The following is a 23,886-nucleotide window of genomic DNA, read 5'->3' on the forward strand; positions in this document are numbered from 1 at the left end:
GAAAAAAAATTGTACAGGAATATTCATAGCAGAATTATGTATAATAGCCAAAAGTGGAAACAACTTGATGTCTCTCAACTGATTAATGGATAAAGTTGGTTGTATCAATATAATTATGCAGGCAAATTTTGTGAAAATTCTTTATAAATCTCACCTTAATAATCAGAATTTACCTTCCTGTTCTTGTATACCAGACATATAGTGTTCAGCTGACAAAATGAAAGATTTCACTTTAGGAAGACTCAATCCAACCTTTTACTTTAAATATACATATCTGTTAATTGTAAGGTACAGTCTAGTAGATACAAACATCTCAAAAAGGTCTATTTTTGAAGACTGTTTTTGATAGTGTTAACTTATTTGATACTAAAATAAAGGAAAATGTCCACACAGATTATTAAAAGTAGCATCATCAGCATTTAATAAAGCTCAGGAAAAAATATTGACCAATTTTTAAAAACATTTTCCAGAATCTATTACAAAACACCCTGTTTTCTGTAATGTTCTCCAGAGCATATTTTTATACACAAAACAATGGAATATTTTTTGTTTGACTCTAGTGTGTATTGCAAAATTTAGGACCCTAAAAATGAAATTTAGAAACTGCATCCAAAATGTTTTCTTTGTTATTATATCTCAAAAATTTGCACTACTCACCTAAATTCATTATTAAACTATCTAGAACTCCAGGAACTCATCAATTGTATTTCTAACAGTACTGTTTATTTTAAAGCATCACATCAAGTTTGAATCTCAGTAAACAAAGCCATGTTTTCATTATATGTTGATTTTTGCAAAGAGCACAGACTTAAACACTTCAAATGACAATGAAAAAGTAATTTTAAAAAGTGTTTTATTAATAAAGCAGTGTGGAACTAAAGTACAATGTATATTCCTTGTGGGTCGGTGACTCAGGCCATGATGTTTCTTGTCATCTTAGAAGTCTTTAGAATTAACATTTTAAAATTGACCTTTTTATCTGACACTTATACTATTCACTGGAATAGAGGCATAGAAAATATTCCCTGTACTTGGATTAATGTATTCATACACTATATGGCCATGATGAAATACAAAGATCAAATATCTGAGAGATAGTAGCATTTGCGATCACAATTTATTTTAAAAGGAGGAAACCACTAAGATATTGCTAGCAAAGACCCCACAAAACAGACTTAAGCAATTAATGTTGACCTATTTTATAACAGTTAATTAAAAGTCTGAGCTCTTTACAAAAGAATGCCACTTTAAATGTACTTATCATCCCACTTTCATAACATACATATGCATATTTCACTGGAGCAAGCAACTTCAAAACATGATTACATCATTTTGCTGTGTAGTTAAGCAAAAAAATCTGTCAAACAAATGCATTATTTTGTGGGAGGTCATCTCTTCTAATCACTGAAATATGCAATGAAAGGCTACATTTAGAAGCCTGGAAAACCTGTACTCCAATACATATAGGTTTCAACTACAAAATAATGGGAATGTTATAATTACCATTGGAAATTACAATGTCTTCCATATCATCAAAATTACCTGCAACTACTTTTTAGTCACAATAACATCACTAAAAAAGATACACTAAAATTAATGAGGCAATTTGGGAACAAAAGACAGATTCTTTCTCTCCTTTTTAAATTCCTCAATGTAGAGCTACAGATATACTTAAGCTGCAATAATAATACCAACAAAGTACAGAAGTGTTTGCTTTTTAAAATCATTGAAGTACATAAAATGTCTTGGCAGATAACAAAACTATTCCATAACATCTACTTAAAATTTTATGTTCATTCACATTCTCCTCATCATGACATTCACATTTAATTATGTATTCAGTTTGATTGTTTGCATGCAAAAACACCAACGAATCTATTATTTCAAGACAGCCTATTTCTTTTGAAGCCAAGATAATTCTGCTCTTTTATAAAAATAATGGAGATTCCTTTTCCAGGATGTGTAGGGCAGAATGTTTAAGGTTCATGCTTGCTGCTTTGCCTGTGCTTCTGCTTCCTGAAATGAAAACAAAAACAAAAACAAAACAGATTTAAATATCACAAATCAGATATCCATATCCATGTGTAGTTTGGTTGGACTACATTAGTTTAAATTACTAAAAACAGTCAAAAGCAAAAAGTGGCCCTCGGAAAAGACAGCCCTACCCAGGACATGAATCACCCTTGGTGCAACGTATCTACAATATATATTATACCCACTCAGTAGTCACTTAAGTAGCTGTCCAAACAACTTCCATAGTGCATTCAAATAACCTTTATTGAACTTAATAATGGCCCCAAAGTGCAAGAGTACTATTGCTGGCAGTTCAACTATGCTAAAGAGAAGCCATAAAGTACTTCCTTTAAGTGAACAGGTGAGCATAATACAGTAAGAAAATTTTAGAGAGATAAAAAACACACATAACTTTATTACAACATATTGTTTAAATTGTTTTATTTTATTATTATTTTTGTTGTGACTTTATTACTGTGCCTAATTTATAAAGTAAACTTTATCATGGGTATGTATGTATAGGAAAAATCATATATATACATGCTTCAATACTATCCATTACCCATTGCTGGGACTGACCAGCAGACCCTGAGTGACGGATGAATGATTACTCTGACACATGTTTCTGTGAAAGAGAGGGCTAAGGGACTGCCTGGCTAAAGGAACCAGACAATCCCATTCGCCTGCCTCCTTAGGCTTTTATTGTAGCAACAGCTTGAACTAAAATTAACCTCTAGATACAATCAGCAGGGTAAGCATCCTTGAGAAAACACATGTATCTGTAGTGTCTTTAAAACAAGGACGTTTTGAAGTCTAAACATAAAGATTCCAGTAAAATACCTAGGGGCTCAGACTTGTTTGGAAAAGTCAAGGCTAGGTCTACTGCCTTCGGTAAGAATCCCCTAGAGGCCTCTGACCTTCCAGAGAATCCTCCTTACAGACTTTCCAACCAAGTCCCGTGATTCCCCACAATCCATGGTTCCAGGCATCCACTGGGTGTTGGAATGTATCCCCCGCAAATAAGGGGGAATACTCTACCATCATGTATAGGTATATCCCAATGCAGTGGTTCCTGTTGGTGCTTCTGTAAAAATGTCTTAATGTCACTTCAGTATTTTGAAATTCTTAACAGCTCTAATGTCACATCTTTTGTGAATCTGTTCCTAAACTCCTTACTAGTAATGTATGATTATTTCTTCTGGACACCTGTAGCCCGTATTTAAAATAATCGTATAGAATTTTCTGTAGTATATCTTTTAAAATTTTTTCATAATATCTCTTAAATTATAATTATTTGTAGACATATATATTGTATACATATTTGTATACATGGCCCTCACTAAAAACTTTGAAAGTAGGGACTATGATGTATTTCCTGTATTTGCTCCATCATCAAGGCTAAGTCAGTGCTTGACATTCAATACATACTTGTTGAATAAACAAATGAATGAATGATTGCTATGTTTAATTGAAGGAGAGTTATTGTCACATAAAACAGACTATCCTCACTTTCATACTTCCTAAAATATGTACTAAAATCAATTACTTAAATTGCATTTTACTAATTTTTTTAAACAAAAATGCCTTAACTAACATTTCTTGTGATTTAAATTACACAAAGCCTAAAAGAAGCAATTTTAAGAAAGTTTGACAAAGAAACAGAATGTCACAGTAACTCAGATAACAATGCAAGTAAATGCTTTCTAGTGAAAACACAAACAATAACACAGACTCTCAAAATTGGAGGAGATGGATTTCAATGAATCTGTTCAATATAAAATCAGTTCCTAATAACAAAATGCAAACTGATGGGATAGGGGACATACAGTATGATCAAGCTAGTCAGTGTGGAGAAGACCTACAATAAAAGGCAAAGGTGTATTTATTTATTTATTGTTATCTCCCATTTTATTTAATTATTTATTTACTTATATCTTTATTGTTGAAAGTATTTAAAGTATTTATAGATGTCCCTTTTTGCCCCAATTGTCCCCTACCTCCCCACTCTACCCATTCTCCAGGCTGTAACCACATCATAGGTTATGTGTATATGTATATAAGTTCTTTGGTTAATCTAATCCCACCCCACCCCTTCCCTCTGAGATTCCTCAATCTGTTGCATGCTTCCATGTCTCTGGATCTATTTTGTTCCTTAGCTTATTTTGTTCATTAGATTCCACATATGAGTAAGATCATGTGATACTTAACTTTCTCTGACTGCTTTATTTAGCTTAACATAATACTCTCCAGGACCCTCCATGCTGTTTCAAAGGGTATGAGATCCTTCTATTTTATAGCTGCATAGTATTCCATGGTGGAAATGTACCACAGCTTTGTTATCCACTCATCTACTGATGGGCACTTGGGCTGTTTTCAGACCTTAGCTATTGTAAACAGTGCTGCTATGAACATAGGAGTGCGTATGATATTTTTGATTGGTGTTTCAGGCTTCTTAGAATATATTTGTATAAGTGGGATTACTTCTATTTATAAGTTAAATTTTTAATTTTTTGAGAAAGCTACACACAGTTTTCCATAGTGGCTGCACCAGTCTGCATTCCTAACAGCAGTGTACTAAGGTTCTGTCGGAGTTCTTACTCCTTTATCCTGCTCAAGTACACCAACTGTGGGGCCACAGGTCCTCCTCTTCTAGGAACTGGACCTTCATTGATGCCAGGCAGTGGATGAAGATGATATGAGCAGTTTATAGGCACATAGGAGAGTCTTTATTGCAGCCCAAGTAGCCATTGTTAACAAGGAGCCATCAGATAAAACAGTTCTTCAAAGTAGCTTACAAAGTAGTCCAGCAAACATAGGAGCCATTGCACACACAGGAACCCAACCCTACATAAAAGTAGCCTCGTACCAGCTGGTCAGCAATACCTCTTTATAGCAACTTAGACAAAATAGGCTTAAGCTTGCCAAATAGTGACATCAATACTTGGGCTACAGAAAGGTATGCCTGTGCATTGCATACAGTCCAATCGCTATGTCCTTGCCTTTGCACCTGCAGGTGGCACATTGACCTTGAGCATCCAGCATACACTGCACAGAGCCCCAGCACTCAAATTGGCCTCAAACACCCGGTGTACTTTGATTAAGGTTCCCACACTCCACCCCTTACACCAGACGGTCTTCGCAGGGTACCATGGCCTATTTGTCAGCTCCTTGAACACAAAGCTTACAATAATAATATAAACTGTAGCGTGTTAGAACCAGTACTCAGGCCCTAATAGTAAAACTCACAAATGTCAGTGCTATGTCCCTGACAGTCTATCCCACTAATCTTGGAGGGGCTCATGGGAAAGGGCTTGCATGGCTTGTACTTCACTACCTCTTGCAGGTACTAGTTATAGTGCCAGGGCTGGATCAAGGGGTGTGACTGTAACTTATAGTCATACCCGCTTTCTAAAGGCGATAGGAGGGCCACCAATGGCCCTTCTCTTGTAATGGACCATGGCCACGTTCACACTCCCTGTTCCCCTCTGCCAAGGTGGAAGCCTTGGGTCGCAATAGTTCATCTGTTGCTTTATTTGTACATGCAGTGTCTGAGGATACCTCTGCATACACTCGTCTAGCCTAATCTTTTAGGCTAAGTGGGTCCAGCCCCAGGTGGAGCTCCCATTTCCTGTCCCCTCATGGGGTTATGGCCTACTAGCCACTGTTGCTTGTGGCATCATGGCAACTACAAAGACATCCCAGCTGTCTATTCTAATGGCCAAAGGGATACTTTGCCCAGTAACTTAATCAAACTACATAGTTCATTAATATGTAAACGGACAGTCACAGCTGTCCATGTAGCAGGATTCCCCCTACTAGACCTGTCCTTATACCACATGGTCTCCGGGAGGCGTGGCATACCCTCTTGGAAAGGACTCAGGAGTATCTCCATAGGATTTTTATCCCTTGACAGGGTCTTATAAATTACAGTTTTCAACAGGGTCTGTAATTCCTGTAACAGACGGCTGGTACTCACCGCTGCCCTCTGTTCCAAATAGCCCCCACTGTGCTAAAGTTGGGGTTTTGCCACTCCTGACATGGGCGTGGTCACACAGGCCTGTAAGGCAGCACACATGGCTTCTGACTGTCTCTCAACAAGAGAGTATTTGCTCCCATTTGACCTAGTGATCCCACCTCTAGGAATATATCCCAAGAACCTAGAAACACCAATCAGAAAGGATATATGCACCCCTATGTTCATAGCAGCACAATTTACAATAGCTAAGATTTGGAAACAGCCTAAGTGCCCATCAGTAGATGAGTGGATTTAAAAACGGTGGTACATCTACACAGTGGAATACTACACTGCTGTAAAAAGGAAGGAACTCCAACGATTTGCAAAAACATGGTTGGAACTGGAGAACATTATGCTAAGCAAAATAAGTCAGTCAGAGAAAGATAAATATCACATGTTCTCACTCATTTGTGGATTATAATGAACAACATTAAACTGATGAACAAAAACAGATCTGGAGACAGAGAAGCATAGATCAGATGTTCAAACCTCAGAGGGAAGGTAGGGGAGGGTGGAGGTAAGGGGGGGAGATCAACCAAAGGGCTTGCATGCATACATATAAGCATAACCAATGGACACAGACACGAGGGGGGTGAGGGCCTGAATGGGAGGGGCAGGCAATGGGACACATATGTAATACCTTAATCAATAAAAATAAAATAAAATCCTGTTGCAATGATAATAATAAAAAACTGTGGTTCATCTACAGAATGGAATACTACACTGCTAAAAAAAAAAAAAAGGAATTCTTCCTATTTGCAACAGCATGGATGGAACTAGAGAGCATTATGCTAAGCGAAATAAGCCAGTCAGAGAAAGATAAATATCACATGATCTCACTCATTTGTGGAATATAATGAAAAACATAAACTGGTGAACAAAATTGATCCAGAGAGACAGAAGCATTGAACAGACTGTCAAACCTCAGAGGGGAAGCAGGGGATGGTGGAAAAGGGGGGGGGGGGTAAGAGATCAACCAAAGGACTTGCATGCATGCATATAAGCCTAACCAATGGACACAGAGACCAGGGGTGTGAGGGCATGAGTAGGGGGGTGAGGTGGCAATGCAGGGATAAGGACACATATGTAATACATTAATCAATAAATAAAAATAACAATTTGGGCTACAGAAAGGCATGCCTGAGCACTGCATACAGTACAATCACTGTGTCCTTGCCTTTGCACCTGCATATGGCAAATAGGCCTTGAACATCCTGTGTTCTCTGGACAGGGCCCCCACAATCAAATTGGCCTTGAACATCCAGTGTATCCTGCACAGGATTCCCACAGGTTCCCTTTTCTCTACATCTTCACCGGCATATGTTGTTTGTTGATTTACTGTAGCCATTCTGGCAGGTGTGAGGTAATATCTCATTGTGGTTTTAATTTGTATATTTCTCACTATAGGCCTGGTGCACAAAATACGTGCATTTTGGGGGAAGGAGTCCCTCATCCTGGCCTGTGCCCTCTCACAGTCTGAGAGTCCTTGCGGGGGGGGGGGGGCGGGGGGGAGGAGTCCGACTGACAGCTTAGGTCCGCTCCCCGTCAGTTGGACATCCTTAGTGCTGCTAAGGAGGCGAGATACTCTCTTACCACCGCCTCTGCGCTCACCAGCTGTGAGCCCAGCTTCTGGCTGAGTGGTGCTCCCACTGTGGGAGCACACTGACCACCAGGGGGCAGCTCCTGCATTGAGCGTCTGCCCCCTGGTGGTCAGTGAGCGTCATAGAGACTGGTCGTTCCATTGATTTGCATATTAGCCTTGTATTATATAGGATGACTAGTGACACCGAGCATTTTTCATATATCTCTTTGCCATTGTATGTCCTCTTTGGAGAATTGTCTATTTGCCCAATTTTTAATTGGATTGCTTGTCTTCATTTGGTTGAGTTGTATGTGTACTATATATATTTTGGAAATTAACCCCTTATCAGATGTATCATTGGCAAATATGTTTTCCCATACAGTGGGTTCCGTTTTAAGTTTGATGATGGTTTCTTTTGCTGTGCTAAGATTCTTATTTTGATGTCCCATTTGGTTATTTTTTTCCTTTGTTTCTCTGGCCCTAGGCATTGTATCAGTGAAAATTATGCTATGTGAAATGTCTGATATTTTGCTGCTTATGTTTCATTCTAGGATTTTCATTGTTTTGAGACATACATGTAAGTCTTTTATCCATTTTGACTTTATTCTTGTTTATGTTGTAAATTTGTGGTGTAGTTTCAAATACTTTTGCATGTACTTGTCTAATTTTCCCAACATCATTTATTGAAGATACCATCTAACTCCATTGTATACTCTTGCCTCCTTTAGTAAATATTAATTCAGCATAATATCTTGGGTTAGTTTACGAGTTCTCTGTTCTATTCCACTGATCTATATTCCTATTCTAGTGCAAGTACTATGCTGTTTTGATTATAGTGAATTGGTAGTGTAGCTCGATATCTGCTATTGTGATCCCTCCAACTTTGTTCTTCTTTCTCAAGTTTTCTGTGGTTATTCAGGATCTTTTTTTGGTTCTATATAAATATTTGGAGTGTGTTCTAGATCTGTGAAATATGACATTGATATTTTAATGGAGATTATAATGAATCTATAGATTGCTTTGGGTAGTATTGACATTTTAATGATGTTGATTCTATCAATCCATGAACATGGTATATTCTTTCATTGCTTCTATCCTCTCCCATCTCTTTATTCAACATTCTGTAGTTTTTCGAGTACAAGTATTTTACCTCCTTGGTTAAATTTATTCCCAAGTATCTTAATTTTTTTTATTGCAATGGTAAATGTGATTGTTTTTTTTTTAGTTTCTCTTTCTGAGCATTCAATATTAGTGTGTAAAAATGCCATCAATTTCTCAGTATTAATTTTGTATCCTGCTATATTGCCAAATTTATTTCTTAAATCTGGTAGTTTTTTGGTGGAGTCTTTTTTGGGGGGGTGGTCTTTAGGGTTTTCTATGTACAATATCATGTCATTTGCTAATAATGATAATTTTACCTCCTCCTTTCTAATCTGGATGTCTTTTATTTTTTCTCCTTGCCTAATTGTTGTGGCTAGTACTTCCAGTAGTATGTTTAATAAGAGTGATGAAAGCAGATATCCCTGTCTTGTTTCTGTTCTTATGGGAAATGGTTTTAGTTTTTGCCCATTAAATATGGTGTTGGCTACAGGTTTCTCAAATACGGCATTTATTATGTTTAGGTATTGTCCCTCCATTCCCATTTTGCTGAGTGTATTTATTAAAAATGAGTGTTGTATTTTATCAAATGCTTTTTCTGCATCAATTGATATGATCATGTGATTTTTGTCTTGCAATTTCTTTATGTGAGGTATCACATCTATTGATTTTCAAATATTGCACCAGCCTTGCATCCCTGGAATCAATCCTACTTGGTCATGGTGTATTATCTTTTTAAAATATTGCTGGATCATATTTGGAAATATTTTGTTGAGGATTTTAGCACCTATGTTCATTAGGGATATTGGCTGGTATTTTCTTTCTTTGTAGTATCTTTATCTGGTTTTAGAATTAGGCTTATGTTGGCCTCATGAAAAGAGCTAGGAAGTGTTTCTTTCTCTTGGATTCTTTTTGAATAGTTTGAATAGGTAGGTGCTAGTTTTGCTTTAAATATTTGGTAAAACACCCCAGTGAAGGCATCCATGCCAGGGCTTTTGTTTGCTGGGAAGTTTTTGATTACTGCTTCAATTTCATCAGTAGTTATAATCCTATTCAAGTTTTCTCATTCTTCCTGGTTGCATTTTGAAATGTTGTATTTTTCTAAGTATTTTTCCATTTTGTCCAGGTTGTCCAGTTTGTTGGCATATTGTTTATCATTCTTCATAATATTCTCTTACAGTACTTTGTATTTCTGTGGTGTCAGTTGTAACTTCACCTTTTCATTTCTGATTTTATATATTTGGTTCCTCTATCTTTGTTTCTTGTTGATACTGGCTGAAGGTTCATCAATCTCATTTATCCTTTCAAAGAACCAGGTCTTGTTTCCATTGAGATATATATATATATATATAGATATATATATATATATATATATATATATATATATATATATATATATATCTATATATATATATATATATATTAGTATATATGTCATTTATTTCCACTCGGATATTTATTATTTCCTTCCTTATCCTTAATCTGGGCTTTTCTTTTGTTTCCTTTTTAATTCTTTAAATTGTAGGGTTAGATAGTGTGGGGAAGTATGGGACTTGTTGGAAAGTCTGTAAGGAGGATTCTCTGAAAGGTCAGAGGCCTCTAGGAGATTCTTGTCAAATGCAGCAGAACCTGCCTTGACTTTTCCAAACAAGTCTGAGCCCCTGGGTGTTTTGATGGAATCTTTATGTTTAGACTTCAAAACGTCCTTGTTTGAAAGACACTACAGATACATGTGTTTTCTCAAGGATACTTACCCTGCTAATAGTATCTAGAGGTTAATTTTAGTTCAAGCTGTTGCTATAATAAAAGCCTAAGGAGGCAGGTGAATGGGGCTGTCTGTTTCCTTTAGACAGGCAGTCTCTTAGCCCTCTTTTTCACAGAAACATGTGTCAGAGTAATCATTCATCCGTCACTTAGGGTCTGCTGATCAGCCCCGGCAAGATAGTTTATTAGAAATATTTCTTGTTTCTTGAGGTAATCCTGTAGTGATATGAGCTTCCCTTTCAGAACTGCTTTCACTGTGTCCCATAGATTTTGAGTTGTTGTGTATTTATTTTTATTTGTTACCATGAAGATTTGATTTCTTCCTTGTTCTCATTGATAAACCCTTCATTGTTTAATAACATGCTATATAGCCTCCATGTGTTTGAATGTTTTGGGGGTGTTTTTATTGTAGTTGATCTCTAGTTTCATGCCATTGTGGTCAAAGAAGATACTTGCTATTATTTAAATCCTCTTGAATTTTTAGAAACTTTGTGTCCTAACATGTGGCCTATATATAAGAATGCCCCATGTTCACTTGAGAAGAATGTATATTCTGCAGCTTTGAGGTGAAATGTTCTGTAAATTTCAATTAAATCCATTTAATCAAATGTATATTTTAGGTTTGCTGTTTCCTTTTTGATTTTTTGTCTAGAACAGCGGTTCTCAACCTGTGGGTCGCGACTCCTTTGGCGGTCCAACGACCTTTTCACAGGGGTCGCCTAAGACCATCCTGCATATCAGATATTTACATTATGATTCATAACAGTAGCAACATTACAGTTATGAAATAGCAACAAAAATAATTTTATGGTTGGGTCACAACATGAGGAACTGTATTTAAAGGGCCAGAAGGTTGAGAACCACTGACCGTGGTGGGCAAACTGTGGTTCGCGAGGCGCATGTGGCTCTTTGGCCCCTTGAGTGTGGCTCTTCCTAAGCCTTAGGAGTACCCTAATTAAGTTAATAGCAATGTACCTACCTATATAGTTTAAGTTTAAAAAATTTGGCTCTCAAAAGAAATTTCAATCGTTGTACTGTTGATATTTGGCTCTGTTGACTAATGAGTTTGCCTACCACTGGAGAAGATCTATCTAATGATGTCAGTGGGTGTTAAAGACCCTACTATGATTGTATTGCTGATGATATCTCCCTTAATATCCTCCAGAAATATTTTTATATATTTGGGTGCTCCTATATTAGATGCATATACGTTTACCAGAGTTATATCCTCTTGTTATATTGTTCCTTTTAGTATTATTAAGTGTCCTTCCTTATTTCTTGCTATGGCTTTCACTTTGAAGTATATTTTGCCAGAAATGAATATTGCTACCCCAGCTTTTTTTTTTCTATTTCCTTTCACATGGAAAAAAATTTCCATCCCTTCACTGTCATCCTGTAAGTGAATTTTTTGTTCTGAGGTGGGTCTCTTGTAGACAGCATATATATGGGTCATGTTTTCTTATCCATTCAACTACCCTATGTCTTTTGATTAGAGTATTTAGGCCATTTACATTTAAAGTTATTTTTGGTGGGTACTTATTTGTTGTCATTTTTATTCTCTTTGCATGTGTTCTCTCTCCATCCTCTCTCTCTCTTTCTCTCTCTCTCTCTCCCTCTCTCTCTCCCTCTCTCCTTCTTACAATAGTACTTAAGCATTTCTTGCAGTACTGGATTGGTGGTAATAAACTCCTTTTGCCATTTTTTTTGTCTGCAAAGCATTTTATTTCACATTCAATTTTGAATGATACACTTGCTGGATAGAGTAGTTTTGGATTCAGTCCCTTCATTTTCATTCCTGTGTATACTTCATGCCACTCCTTTCTGGCCTAAAGTGTTTGTATTGAGAAATCAGCTGAGAGTCTAATGGAGGTTCCCTTGTAGGTAACTTTCTGTCTCTCTTGCATCCTTTAAGATTCTTTCTTTGTTTCTAATGTTTGCCATTTTAATTATGATGTGTCTTTGTGTGGGTTTTTGGGGGCAGTTCATCTTGATTGAGACTCTTTGTTCCCTGGACTTGTGTGACTTTTTCCTTCACCAGGTTAGGGAAGTAAGTTTTATGTTATTTTTTCTTCAAACAGGTTCTATATTCCTCACTCAGATTCTTTCCCTTCTGGTACCCCCATGTTGTTACATTTCATGTTGTCCCAAAGCTCTCTTAAACTTCCTTGGGTTTTTTTTTCCCAATTGCTACTCAAAATAGGTGGTTTTCTACTTTGTTTTCTAATTTGTTGATCCAGTCCTCAGCTTCTAATCTACTGTTGATTTCTTCCAGGGTATGCTTTATTGTAGTTATTTCATTTATGTCATTTTTCATTTCTGTTTGATTCTTATTCATGGTTTCATCCTTCTTTTCATGCTGGTGTAGTTCTCATTAAGTATTTATAGTTACCATTAAGTTCCTTGTAGTTCTCACTAAGTTGTTTGAACACCCTTATAGCCATTACTTTGAATTATTTATCTGAACAGTTGCTTTCCTCCATTTCATTTAGTTCATTTTCTGTAAATTCTCCTTTTATTTCATTTGGAGGTTGTTTCTTTATCTCCCCATTTTAGCAGTCCTGTGGTCCGGGGTGTTGGGTGAGGCCAGCCAGGTCAAGGAAGCAGGTTCGTGTGTCTGAGAGTGTCAGGTCTCAGCTATGGGGCCAGTGCCAAGGTGGCCAGGCTGGTTGTCCAGGATTTCCTTGCCAGGCACAATGATTTTTGATGGCAGGTTCATGTATCTGGGGATGTTTTGTCATGGTGGCAGGTCCAGGAGCACCACTTCAAGTCACTAAGGCCTGTTGTCCAGGGGTTCCAGGTCAGACATGCCAGAATGGGGAAACAAGTCTGTGCATCCTGGCTGCATGTCAAGTTGGTGAAGCAGGCCACATGCACTGCATATTAAGGAGTGGGTGTAGGCCACGCATACCATTCCTCAAGATGTGGGGGTGGGTAGGGCACTCCAATCATCAAGGGGGCTGGGCAACCAAGTTCATCTCTAGTCAAGGGCTCGACACTCACCTCCTTTATGGGGCAGGGTAGGCAGGGCCCTCTGGGGATGAAGGGGGTGGGTCTGGCTGGACTTGTTGCTCCTCAAGGCCTCCTGGTGGGCAGGGCACTCCTATTTTCAAGGGGGTGGGGTGGCCAGGTGTGCCCTATTTACTTATTTTTATTTTACTTTTTAATCCTCACGCTGCATTGACTTCTCCTTCCCACTGGACCTGACAAAGGTATATTTAAAGTCCACAGTTCTGAGTCATTTCATTATGTAGGCAATTTAATTTTTGATTCTTTTCTTTATATGGTCTTCATGGGAACACTGCCACTTGAAATATTAATTTTTTGTTGGCAGAGGAAAAGCTCCAAATTAAGCCAGCAATTTTGTGACCAGTTTTGAAACTCAAATGTCCTCAGTTCATTTGAATGGATGACTCTAACATTTGCCTCACACAAAGACAATAGATGCTGCCAAGAAGATTACTATGAACTAAGACACTTTATGTCGATGTAGAACCATGAATGGCAGCTAGAATAATGGAGTCTTTAAAATGCTTACCACTTATTTGCAAATGAGTTAATGAGAAATTTGCTGCCTTGATAAGATTGATGAAGAAGTCACTCTACCTACTTCTTACTCACATACTAGTACGTATATATTTGATTATGCACATCTGACTACCTTATTAGGGATTAAGTGCATGCAGAGCAGGAACATTTCCTTTCAGTTATGTTGCCTGGCCTCTGGCTTAATCTGAGTACTTAATAAAGGTAGAAATCTTACAGTTAAAATATCTCAGCAGCAATAAAGTGGCCTATAAAACAGGAAAATCATACCTTTGAACCTGGTGGGGCTGTCAAGCCTAAAAAGGCATACACTGCATTATTTTCTCTGGCTTCAAAGAAGGCATCATAGTCCTCGGTGGAAAAAAAAAAAAAGGTAAGAAGAATTAGCAATATGCAACCAAAAAATAAATAAATAAAAAGGAAGAAAAAGAGGACATTTATTTAAAATAGCTTGACTAGTCAACCTCCGTGGTAGCAGCAGGCTAACTAACTTCCATAATGCTAGAATTATGGAAAGGATAATAAAGAGGCAAGGCTTATTGGATCTCATTTAATGTATATAGAAGATACGCTGTTCTGTTGGGCAAAAACTGCAAAATGGCTTATTCCGCATCACACAGAATTGAAATCTGTCTTTGGGCAAGCAGCTTTCCCCACAGCCCAAAGCAGTTTACCAGTAAGAGGTTATTTATTCTGGCATGAATTTGTTGTTCCAGATTCCCATTATTTTTTGTTCTATTATTTATTAGGTAGAGGTGTCCTCAGAGCCTATGGTAGACCATATATTTGCTAGATATGCCCAAGGCCATAAGAATATTAAATTTGTGCTGTCTTTGGAGAAAGTGAATATGATTTTCATGAAATATGACCAGAAAAGCAAACAAGCTACTAAAAGGTTCCTATCTGGTGAGCCAAGCAAGCGTCATGTGACTGAATTTGGTTGGGCTTTCTTTATACTGTCATCCTCTAAGCCACCACATATTTTCCAAAAATAACAAGTAAAATACCCTAAATTTGACTATGGAGTTACCAACACACCTATTTTGGAAACAGAGCCACTATCTATATGTGGCCTTAGTTTGTTTGATTTAAAATAGAGATAAGCTTAGCATTTAACGGATATAATTAACACTCAATATGCTGGATTCTCTAGAGATTGCCTCACTAACAGATCACAGTGTTATAGGGTTCTTTTCTAGCATGTATAGTTCTTGGTATCTGAAGAATCTGGAGGTATAAAGTTGAGAGCCTCTCAAGCCATTGGTGACCCTAAATTTGAGCCCCACCCCATGATACATCAGAATTTCTCCCTTATTTAGGGATTATAGTCAGAATTGTTTAGAGTCCCTAGTATCTCCACAAAGATTGACTCAAATCATCTTTTTGTGTACCCTAGATGTTGACAAAGGAATAAACCCTAAATAACAGGCATATATGAGTTATTTGAGTTTACTACTCAAAAGTGAAACTAACTGGATCTTGATACTAGTTCCATACTGAGACACATGACCTATAAGCTACTCAAGGTAAACAAACAATATAGATCATATCTATACTTAATCACTTTGAAATAACCTCAAAATGCTAGTTAAAAGAATCTAACAAGAGATATTTCTTACTAACATCAAAGCAACAAAAACATTTATCATTCTTTAAAATTATGGGAAAGAAAGCAGGTCTTCAGCTTTATTGAAATCTGATAAAAATGCTATGTAGGGGACTCTTGTCTTTGTTTCAAGTGTTTTAGTATCAAAGTATATTATGATTTTTTTGGCCTTGGACTTAGCAAACACAAACAGATTTGTAACTCTGAAAGAAAAGAACACTGGTTTCTCAATTAAGCCAGATTAAATAATTTAGTCAGCAAATATATATTGAGCACCTACTATATTCCAATCACTATTCTTGGTGCTAAGAATATAAGAGTAAACAAAACAGACTGTGACATAGTCTGCTTCTTATATAGGAATTCTCTTGAGAAAAATAAAGATAATTTATTTACATCTCTGAGACTCCAATAACATTAATACAGAATGCATTATACCATATGTTGGTATAATATTATTTATTATTTCATGGAAATGTGTTTTAGTTATCCATATAGAAGCATAGCTCTTTCAGAGCAAAGCTTACTTTATAAATTTTGTATCTTTTATATCAGAGTCTCATGTATATAAATAGGGTAGTTGTTTCAGTCACATTCCAGTCTGGAAATAAGAACCTAAGCTACCATAGTTAAGTGTTTCTCAACAGGAGGTAATTTTTCCCACAGAGACATCTGGCAAAGTCTGGAGATATGTTTTCACAAATGTAAGGGTGCTACTGGAATTCAAGGATAGAAGCCTGGGTTGCTGCTAAACATCTTACAATGTGCAGAGCAGTTGCCCACAACAAAGAATTGTCCAACCCATAATGTCAGTAGTGCCAAGATTGAGAAACCTTGAGATAGTTAAAACAGGCAATTTAATATGAAGAACTACTTAGAAAAGATAAAAAATCTGAAAGGCAAACAGGTGATGGTGAGACAACCCAGAGATTAGCAAACAACAGGAAGCTGCTACCAAATCTAGGGCAAAAGGAAAGCATAAAGAAGGTGATATTACAGGACCCAGGAGCTGGGGTACCTGGTAGAGATGGTACCATAAAGGAGATTCAGTCACTGTCATGGATCATCCAGATAGAAAGGAGGAGGATACAGTGGGGCCTTGACTTACGAGTTTAATTCGTTCCATGATGGAGCTCGTAACTCAAATTACTCGTATGTCAAATCAATTGTGAACGAGTGAGACACGTGATGCTGGGCTGATGTGGCATTCACTGTGACGTTCGCTGCGCCAACTAGCGGTGGGGTATCTGAAGCTGGCTCGTAACCCGAATTTTAGTTCGCAACTCAAAGCAAAAAATCTGCCGATAGACGGCTCGTATCTTGAAAAACTCGTTAGTCGGGACACTCGTAAGTCAAGGCCCCACTGTACTTTGGTTTTTCCTCTCCTCCTGCCCTCCATTCTTCAAACTAGTACCTCCTATTATCAGCCAAACATAATAGGCCACCAGTTGACAATGTAGATTAGAAAATTTAATTTGCTGTGGTCAGACCCACCACATAATGGAGCAAGAAAAGAATGAAGATGAAAACTTTGAATAAACAAGAAAATGAATAATGCAGTGATTTAATAGAAAGTGTAAGAGCCTCAGAGTAAGGCATATATAGATTTAAATCCTAGCTTCATCAGTTATTGTGTAATTTAGGAAGTCAGTTAAACACTTCTAGGCCTCAATTTCTTCATCTATAGAATAAGAACAATTACCTATGTCAGGGGATTAGTATGAGAACTGACAGATATAATACACACAAAACATGTAGCACAATAGATGACATGCAATATTTTTGTATGAAAGGTTGTTATATACTCTTCTAAGTGTCTGTATAGGGACAAATCTTCATTCTTATTGTTTTTAAACTCCTAACTCAGTGCCTGGCACCCAGAAAGTACTCACTAGAAGTTGGATTCCTTTTCCACTAAGAAATGTTTATGCATTTGGTTGAGTCTCACCCTCTTGCCCCTTCCTTTCCATCTTCCCATTTCTCAGTGATTCTTGCCCTATTTCCATAACATACTCCATTCCCTTGCAGTGTGGCTTCACAAGGAGAAATAAACCAGGTAAATGTGGTTTCTCAAATGTTACCCTTATAACCCAAAATGTGTTTGTTTTCAAAAGTCAAACAAATTGAAATGTCCGTTTTAAAAAGGAGAGGTTAAGATAATATATGCTGCTTTAGATTGGACTGTATGACCCCTGAGGTCTCTTTCAACCACTCTAATTCACCAATTTTCAGAAATTTCAAATATAGAGGAAGTGAGATTTCAATATCTAAATGGATAGCATTCTTGCCTTTTCCTTATCTGTAGTGTGGCTATGTTTGCAGCAACAGATGAAATTTTTAGGCCCCCCTCCTCAGAAGTGACTAAAGACAAACACTTCTGTGCCAATAAACTCAAGTTTGTCACACCCATCCCTTATATGATTTGAATTGGTCCATGAAAAGATCCCCACCAAAAAGTGTCTGTTTCACTCCTGTATAAACCTATGAGCCAGAAGATATGGATTGCTGGCTCTAAAAAGATCTGTTCCTCAGTAATGCTAATTCTGAGGATATAGCAATGCAAACAGTTCTCTATTGGAAATTCTTATGGCCCTTACTTATGCTTTCTCTACCATGACTTCATAACTATTCTCTGATTGTTTCAGGTATGTATGATTCTTCCCACACTCCACTCCTAATGAGCTCCTTAAGAGAAGAGGCTGTGTCTTATTTAGATTTCTACTTGCCATTGTGCTGCCTAGAATAGCCATAAACTACAAATTGTACTTGAATATACAATTAATAAAGTATTAAGGAAAATGCTCCATGGTTTAAATGAAGACTAAACAAAATAGCATATTTGAAAGCACCAGTCACAAAGCAAAGAAAAAGAAAAAGAAAAAAGAAAAATATTTTCTCTCCTTTCTTACATTAGTTCAATGAGCTGAATTAAAACTTTAACAAAATTCATTAATGATACCAAAATAAAAGTATTTACTAGTTTCAAGCAGGAAATAAGACATTCCTCTTTTTTTTAACTAATGTTAATCTAAATAAGTCAAACAGCTGACCTCTTTTCAGAGACTCCTTCATGGACATACCGGAAACATTAATACAATTGTTCTGGTTGGAATTGAGATGAAGAAATGTACAGTTATATGTTCAAAATCTGTATTTCTACATTTACAGGTAATTTTGATGGATGACTCATTTACCTCCTAGTCATTGGCAAAATACCTCATCTGCCTATGATGGATGCAAAGAATGAACAAGAGAAATGATTGTATGCATATCTAGGCAAGAGAGTGAAATGGGTAGGATGGATTTGAGCAAATCCATTTGAAAAAAACACACACCAAGTATTTAAATTGATTCCTTACCCCACGGTACTGGCTTTCATTGAAAATTTGAGGTGGTAGGGGGTACCCTGTAGCTGGTCGACTGTTTTCAGGTACATTTTCTCTCATCCACTTCCGATTTTCTTCATTGGCAGCAATATCTTTTTCTTCAAATCCTATTTTGTTAGCTTCTAAAAAACCAAGCACATCTTGCTGTTTCTTCTTAATCTAGGACCCAAAGGACAATAAACTATATTACTGAACAAAAAGCTTCTATTATTTTCAAATTCAACAAAAGTCAGTGTTTGTGAACTAGCATAAATGAACTCAGACATGGATCAAGACTTGTGGTTTCACAGAAGATACATGGTTTTCCCGCTTTATTATTTTGTTGTTAACAATGTCTCACAAGTGGATTGAAGAGCTTTCAGATGACAGATCCTTTTATCAACCTGAATTTTTCTTTTTCTAGAAAATTTCCCACATCTAATGAGCAAAAGTAAGGCTAGATGATGCATATCAATAACCTAAAATTCAGTTAATGCAAAAGTGTGAGTGGTAGGAAGCTTTGTTTTCTGGTTATCTACAAGCCTTTCTTAATTTCAGCCCTTGTTGAAAATCTTCACAAACAATCCAAGTCTACTACCTATCTTAATAAGCATCATGTAATGTACAGAAATAAATATTTCCTTGAGAATGTTACAAGCCTCAGAGTCACTCTATGCTTCAATGTTTATTGTTTACAACAGAAACTGAATGAGAAGATATGACCTAAGTCTCCTTGTATACTAAGTCTGGAATATACTTGTACCACTCATTAGTCATTAACATGTGTTGCTAAAGGGTCTTTCATGTGTATCTGTGCTACTTCTTCAGCTACGTTAACAGGTAGAGATAATATAATTATTTTGCCTCCTAATCATACCTAAAAGAGAGTTTTAAGATAGTAAAATTAATACTATTTAGTTAGGCTTCTCCTCTAATATGTATTTATTTTAGAATGTTAATTCACACTTCTATGGTAATTTGTCCAAACTTAAAACTCTTACTTAACATTTCTGAGGTGCAGAACATAATAAAAAAATTATTCATGGAGTCACAGTAAAAAGAAACATGGAGTAGAATAATCAGAAAAAATAAAATCAAAACAAGCAGTCTTCCCAATGGAAATAAAAATACAAAACAATAAAGCTTCCATACAGTCAAGTCCTCTATGGATTTAAACCCCCCCCCCCACACACACACACATGCATACACAGAGATTTGTATTTTTGTCCTTCTAACTTGCTTGTGTGTAAGTAATTTTCTCTCTCATCATATAACTCCAGAGAAAAAATTCTCAATTTCTCTGAATAAAAACTGAAATTTCCATAGGCTATTTAGATCAGAGTATAGAATGCCCTTCTTTAAAGACCGGTAATTTTTCCAACAGGAATCATATTTCCTTATTAGCTTATAAAATCAAACTTTCAGTCCTAAATATAACATATACTCCCTTTTTAATTTTTATAAAAATCAATGTAAAAGTCAAATAATCAGGAGTGAATGTCTAATGGACTAGACCAGTGATTTTCACATGGTGTGCCACAAGAATTTTTAAAACATGGAATACCTGACTATTTAGTCAGGGGCCCTGACCTTTTTTCCCTTAGATTGTCAGATTAAAAAAAAATGACAACAGCCAACACAATTGCCATCTGGTGTTAATGAATCAAAATTATACCCATTTTTGTCAGATTGGCAAAAAAGAATATATATTTTGGTGTGCCAGATAATTTTAGTAATAAGTATATGTGTGTCCTGAGATGAAAGGTTGAAAATTTCTGAACCAGAAGCTTCATAGAAGGTTCAGTTAAATCAGTGGTTTTTAATCTCCATGATGCAACAGGAAGTGTTCAGTTAGTATAAATTTTGTCAAGTAATTTATCTACTATTTGCATATTTACAAATTTAAGTAGGTATAAAGATGCCCCTAAATATGGTACTTTGAGTCACTTGCCATTTGCAACAGTTGTTTTTAAATTAATGAAGAGGTAACTTTTAGCTAACATGCTAAAAATTATACATGGCCCTGGGTTAGTCATCTGTCATGTTTGTGTGAGAAAAAGGGCAGGAGACCTTTAAAACACATTGTATGCGGGAAACGTATTTATACGTTTTACGTTGACTGTAAGTAGTAGAGCCACCTGTTAGCGTGCGATAAAAACTACCCGCAAACAATGTATTAAGATAAATTACTCTGAAGCCTTCTTACTTTAGTGAATGCTTACTATATTGAGAGCAGTGTTCTCTCTGCTGAGTTAAGATGGTGGCCAGGCTTGTTATCACTGGGCATTGTAGTATAACTTCACTGATATCTTTACCCTTCAGCCATCATCTCTGAACCACAAGTATTCATCCCATGCTCTGGAACTACCTGACAATAAGTACACATACTTCCTATAATGCTCTACACCTCCATAAGGCTGAAAAGAATGGACCATAATAACACTTTTTAGTAGGTTTTGTCTTGTCAAATGTGAAAATTTGTTCAGTTTTGAATCTTTGGGGAATGTTAAAAAAATGTTTCCTAACTTGATCATATCGTAAGTCCAAAATTTCAAATAGCAAATTTATTTCTAACAAAGGATATTTTATATCTAAAGAGTTATTGCTTTTGTTATACACCTACAAGCACATGTTCACTACAACATATCTTGATAAAGGGGCTTCAGGTGGTGCTAATTTCCTAATTTCCCAATGGGACTTAAAATAAAGGGACACAGTAAATATAGGTGACTGAAAATCATAAAATGCAAGAAAAATTAGGAATGGGTATCACAAGGGTTTACTAAGGAATACAACTCACATTTCCTACAGAAAAAAATAATTTGCACTACCAAGTAGACAATGGCACTGTCCAGAAATTTAAATCAATCTTCTTCAAAGAGCAAATCATACCCTTCACCTCCACTCAATGAATGCCCGGTATATCTTCTCACATGTCCGGGTTTGAAATTCAAGGTATCCTTCCCTCCAAAGATACAGAGCAGGGCTACTGAGGAATGTTACCTAGAGGGAAGTTACTTTCCAGCTAGCCTCAGTAAGCTTTTTGTCTGTCATGACAAGGGTAAAATAAATTTCTTTTAAATGAAGGAAACTGACAAGGTATCTGTATGTGCTTTAAAATGGTCCAGTGTGAATATTCAACTTTCAATGGATTACTGAAACTTTAATAACCATGTTTCAATTGGGAAAACAAGTAATTTTCATAGAGTGCCAATCTAGCATAAAACATTTAATAAAGGTGAGGTTTTATCTTATGTTTTTTTTTTAAATTTCTTCCCCTTTATTGATTAAGGTATTACAAATGTGTCCTTATCCCCCATGGCCCCCCTCCCCCCAATCCTGCCCTCACCCTCACCCTCACCCCCTGTTACTCCTTTAACCTTTTCTTTTTTAATCTGGAAAGCTTTTTATTTCATCTTCAATTTTAAATGATAGCCTTGCTGAATACAGTAGTCTTAGATTTAGTTCCTTGCTTTTCATCACTTTGAATACTTCATGCCTGAAGTGTTTCTATTGAGAAGTCAGCTGACATTGTAATGGGAACTCCTTTGTAGGTAATTGTCTGTCTCTCTCTTGCTGCCTTTAAGATTCTTTCTTTGTATTTAATGTTTGCCATTTTAATTATGGTGTGTCTAGATGTGGAACTCTTTAGGTTTATCTTGATTGGGACTCTCTGAGCCTCCTGAACTTGTGTGACATTTTCCTTCACCAAGTTGGGGTAGTTGTCTTACATTATTTCTTTAACCATGGTTCTGGTCCTTGCTTACATCCTTCCCCTTTTGGTATTCCTATAATGCAGATGTTGTTATGTTTCATGTTGTCTCAGAGCTCTCTTAAGCTAATCCTGCTTTTTAATTATTTTTTTCTATTTGCTGCTCTAATTGGGTATTTATTTCTACCTTGTCTTCCAAATCACTGGTTCGATCCTCTGCTTCATCCAATCTACTTTTAATTCCTTCCAGTGTGTTCTTGATGTCAGAAAATGCATTCTTCATTTCTGCTTTGTTCCTGTTCATGGCCTCTCACATTGTTGCAATTTGCACTAAGTTCCTTAAGCATTTTTATAACCACTGCTTTGAACTCTATGTCTGATAGGTTGCTTATCACCCTTTCATTTAGTTCTTTTTCTGGATATTCTGTCTTTTTCCTTCATTGGGAGGCTCTTTGTCTCCCCATTTTATCTGTCTTTTTGTATTTGCTTCTTTGTATTATATAGACCTACTATTGCTCCCAGTCTTTGTGGGATGGCCTATGTATGAATTGTCTTGAGAGGTCCAATGCTACAGTCTCTTTGTTCACCTGAGCTAGATGCTCTAGGAATGAATGCCCCTTGTGTGTATTATTTGGGCTCTCCACTTAAAATTGGGACTTGATTGTTGATGTCCCATTCATGGAAGTGATCTCCCCTCCGAATTGATGCCAGTGAAGTTCAACCCTAATGTCATCATACCAGCTAAAGATCTGCAGCCTTTTCAGTCTCCTCAAGTCCACAGTTCAATAAGTCTGCGTCAGGGAAGGCTACATCCATCTCATGGCCTTCAGCACATTTCCTGCCCCTGATTCTTGGTGGTGGAGCCTAACAGCTGGGCTCTAAAGTGGTTGTGGTAACAGTAGCAGTGCTAGCAGGTGAGTACACCACAGGGGCAAAAGCTCTGCTGTGTCAGTGGTGGTTGCATGGAGGTGGCACAGTGTCCAGGCTGGGTACCTTCAGGCACACGGGTTCAGGCTGAGAGCATGCCAGGCATGCAGAGGACCCACCAGTGTCTGTTGCAGTCATGCAGGTCTGGGTTGTTACCTCTGTAGGCACACCAGGACCGGGGCAGGATGAGTCTGGATGGTGGTGAAGCTTGGTGCCTAGCTGCTGCAGCTCCCCACAGCCTCCTCTCAAGGAGGACCTTGT

The 23,886-nt window shown here is 37.0% G+C and overlaps 1 protein-coding gene across 1 annotated transcript in view; it reads right to left on the minus strand.

The window, feature by feature from the left end:
- Nucleotides 1–397: 397 nt before the first annotated feature.
- SH3BGRL (SH3 domain binding glutamate rich protein like) overlaps nt 398–23,886 on the minus strand; it is a 69,375-nt gene continuing 45,886 nt past the window's right edge. Inside the window, exons 2-4 of the mRNA XM_006082812.3 lie at nt 18,981–19,166; nt 14,286–14,366; nt 398–2,016 (exon numbers count right to left, since the gene is read on the minus strand). Of these exons, the coding sequence (XP_006082874.1) occupies nt 1,984–2,016; nt 14,286–14,366; nt 18,981–19,166 (300 nt within the window). The 3' untranslated portion in view covers nt 398–1,983. The remainder of the gene's footprint in view (nt 2,017–14,285; nt 14,367–18,980; nt 19,167–23,886) is intronic.

Source organism: Myotis lucifugus, unplaced genomic scaffold (genome assembly GCF_000147115.1).
Source record: "Myotis lucifugus unplaced genomic scaffold, Myoluc2.0 scaffold_4, whole genome shotgun sequence".
NCBI classification, from domain to species: domain Eukaryota; kingdom Metazoa; phylum Chordata; class Mammalia; order Chiroptera; family Vespertilionidae; genus Myotis; species Myotis lucifugus.